This window comes from Pinus tabuliformis, chromosome 7 (genome assembly GCF_031772625.1).
Source record: "Pinus tabuliformis cultivar Carrire ecotype Pingquan chromosome 7, CPIR1, whole genome shotgun sequence".
Classification (NCBI taxonomy): domain Eukaryota; kingdom Viridiplantae; phylum Streptophyta; class Pinopsida; order Pinales; family Pinaceae; genus Pinus; species Pinus tabuliformis.
The window spans coordinates 1,572,454,543-1,572,457,473 of NC_142293.1; the positions used below are offsets into that span (position 1 = coordinate 1,572,454,543).

The 2,931-nt window shown below is 47.1% G+C and overlaps 1 protein-coding gene across 1 annotated transcript; it reads right to left on the reverse strand.

Annotated features, from left to right (window-relative positions):
- Positions 1-756: 756 nt before the first annotated feature.
- On the reverse strand, positions 757-1,695 carry LOC149254074 (uncharacterized). Its single transcript, XM_089454671.1, has one exon. It carries the CDS (start codon positions 1,693-1,695, stop codon positions 757-759), a length of 939 nt encoding a protein of 312 aa, XP_089310797.1.
- Between the last annotated feature and the right edge of the window lie 1,236 nt (positions 1,696-2,931).

The window sequence follows — 2,931 nt, forward strand, 5'->3', positions numbered from 1 at the left end:
GGCCTTGGAGAGGTCGATTTTAAGTAACATACCAGCTTGGTTGGATTGCTTGAGCGAATGTATGATTTCATGAGTGAGGATAATACCGTCCATGATCTGTCTGCCTTCAACATATCCTGACTGCTCCAGAGATATGAGCATGGGTAGAAGAGGTTTGAGCCTATTTTCTATTACTTTGGATATGACTTTGTAAAGAACATTACAGAGGGCAATGGGTCTGAATTTATCAGGGGTGATGGAGTTTTCCTCTTTGGGGATGAGAGCTATAAAGGTGGAGTTAAGGGAGGGGAGCAGCCAGCGAAGGGCCCTGGATTCTTCAACTATTTGCCAAACCTCCATTTTAATCAGGTCCCAGAAAGCATGAAAAAATGTAGTTGTAAAACCATCAGGGCCAGGGGCTTTACCTTCTTTGAGCTGCGCCATTGCTTCGTCTACCTCGTGAATGAGAATTGGGCGCATAAGCAGCTCGTTGTGCTCCTCTGTGACCAGCCTAGGAATGTTGCTTGTAATTTTCTCAATCGCACTCTTCCGATCCACCGTCTGCTCCTGGTGTACCTGCTTGAAGTGATTGATGAGGATTTCCTCTATCTTCTCATGTTCTTCTTCTTTGGTCCCCTCTGGGCTTTGGATGAAAGGAATTTTGTTGTGCATTCTTCTTTGCACTGTAGTGTTGTGAAAGAACTTAGTGTTGCGTTCCCCTTCTTTTAGCCACCTGATTCTTGATTTTTGCCTCCAGTAAATTTCTTCCTGCTTTCTTCATTCTTCGAGCTGATTATAGATGTGCTTCTCTTTGTTCAAGGTTGCCTCCGTGTGCCCTGTGTTGATTACTGTCTGGTGTAGATCCTTGAGCTCCTGATTAAGTTCCTGTTGTGCTTCGAAAATGTTCCCAAAGGTCTCCCGATTCCATCGTTTAAGGTGGCCTTTTAAGAATCGCAGTTTCTGTTGTAGCTGGTACATCCTTGAGCCTTCTGGTGGGACAAAGGAGGTCCATATGGTTCTGACGAAGTCCTTGAATGCTGGATGCGTTAACCAAAAACCTTCAAAGCGGAATGGTTTTTTGGTTCTGTCCCCTGGTCGCTGCCAATGCAGAGCTATTGGCCAGTGATCCGAGCCAGAGTGTGCCAAAATCTCCGCAGTGAAGTCACCGCCTAGATGGATCGCATTGTCCGAGATCAAAAAGCGATCGAGTTTGGATGCAATCTGGTGCTTACCTCCTCTTTGGTTGCTCCAAGTGAAGGTTCCATTGCAGAAAGACATGTCGATGAGAGAGGCGTTGTGGATGAAATCCTTGAAGTGTTCTGCTTCAGGTTCTAATCTGGATCTTCCTCCTGTTTTGTCCTCGATTTTGGTTATCATATTGAAGTCACCTGCAACTATCCAAAGCGGATGCTGCCTGTTAGCGTTTAGCGCTTCAATGGTATCAAGGAGCACTTTTTTGCTGCCACCGTCCTGCGGAAAGTAGACATTGGACAAGTTTCCATGAACCTTGGTGCCCAGAATGTGAAAGGCAGCTTGAATGAGGTGATGGGAGGCGTGGAAGTCAGTAAGCGATATTGCCTGAGTGTTCCAGGCGATTGCTAGCCCTCCCGAAGCCCCCGTTGCATCCACGGCTACTGAGCGGCAACCTGGCCAGGCCTTTGAAAGTATTTGACCTAGCGTGTGACTATTGCATTTTGTTTCTTGGAAGAAACACATTTGCGGTTTTTCCAACTTGATCATGTTTTTTAACATCCTAGATTTTGCGGGGCTATTAAGCCCTCTTAGATTCCAGGAGATAAGCTTCATGGATAACTGGTTTGGGTGGGGCTAAAGTACTTCGTAAGCTTCGCATATCTCCCTGAGTCCACCAGGAGTTTGCCTACCTCCATTGTTCTCTGAAGATCTGTCTTTCTCCCTCTTTTTTTGGAGTCCTTTGGACGCAGATTGCTGTCCCAATCGCTACCAGGTTGAATGCCTAGTTGCTGTTGGTGGAAGGCTCTGGATATTACCTCTTCCAGCTTTTCTAAATCAGTCTCTGAGATGGAGTCATACGCCTCTTTCCTACAAGCTAGCTCCAATCCAATGATGTCCAAACCGTGGAGATCTATGCTTTCAGGTTCTACCTCCATGATTTGAGCTTGACTCGTGTCTTCTTGAGTGATCTCTGAGATCTTTATGGGAGTCAACGTCTCATTCTTCTCCTTTTCCATGGGGGTCTTCTCTGGATCTTTCTGGTGCCTGCTTAGGATGGTCGGGATTAATGGGGGTTTTTGACTTGGGAGGGGGACTGGAAGGGGGGGGGTGGGAGGAGGAGGATGGGCGGGTAGGGATGTTATTGTCATGTAAGACTTGATCTTCAGGGAAATCGCTGAGAGACTCAAAGCTGTTCTTGGAAGCAGGGTTGTGGGAATTGGGAGGCTGAGGTTTAGAGGCGTTCGGGGGCTTCTTATGCGTACGCTTTCTATAAGAGACCTGGGTGAAGCCATCATGAGATGGGGGATCAGAGGATTCAAGCGGGCTAGCTTTTGCAGAGAGAGGACAGTCCCGAAACAGATGCCCTATTGCATGGCATCTTCGACACCTGAACGGCACATGTTCATAGTCTAGGGGCTGAGTCCATTCCTCGTCGCGATGGGCTAGGGTTATTGAGTCAGGAAGAGCTTCATTAAGACGGATAAAAACACAGATCCTTGCGTAGGATATATACTTACGGGTTTTTGTGTCCTCAGATGCTCTGATATATTGTCCCACTCCATTACCTATGCGCTTCAAACTTTCCTCTTCCCAGTATTCATCGGGGAGCGAGTATAACCTGATCCAGACCGGAGCCCATGTGAGATCCTCCTTGTCAGGGTTGAATCTGGGTTTCCAGTTTGTGATGTAGAGGCCTGCTGAGTTAAAAAAGTACGGACCCCCTCCTAGGATCCTGTATTTATCTTCTAGGCAGTAAAA

Bases quoted from the DNA above. Each gene is read 5' to 3' on its own strand.
- LOC149254074 (XM_089454671.1), bottom strand. From the start codon at position 1,695: ATGTGTTTCTTCCAAGAAACAAAATGCAATAGTCACACGCTAGGTCAA.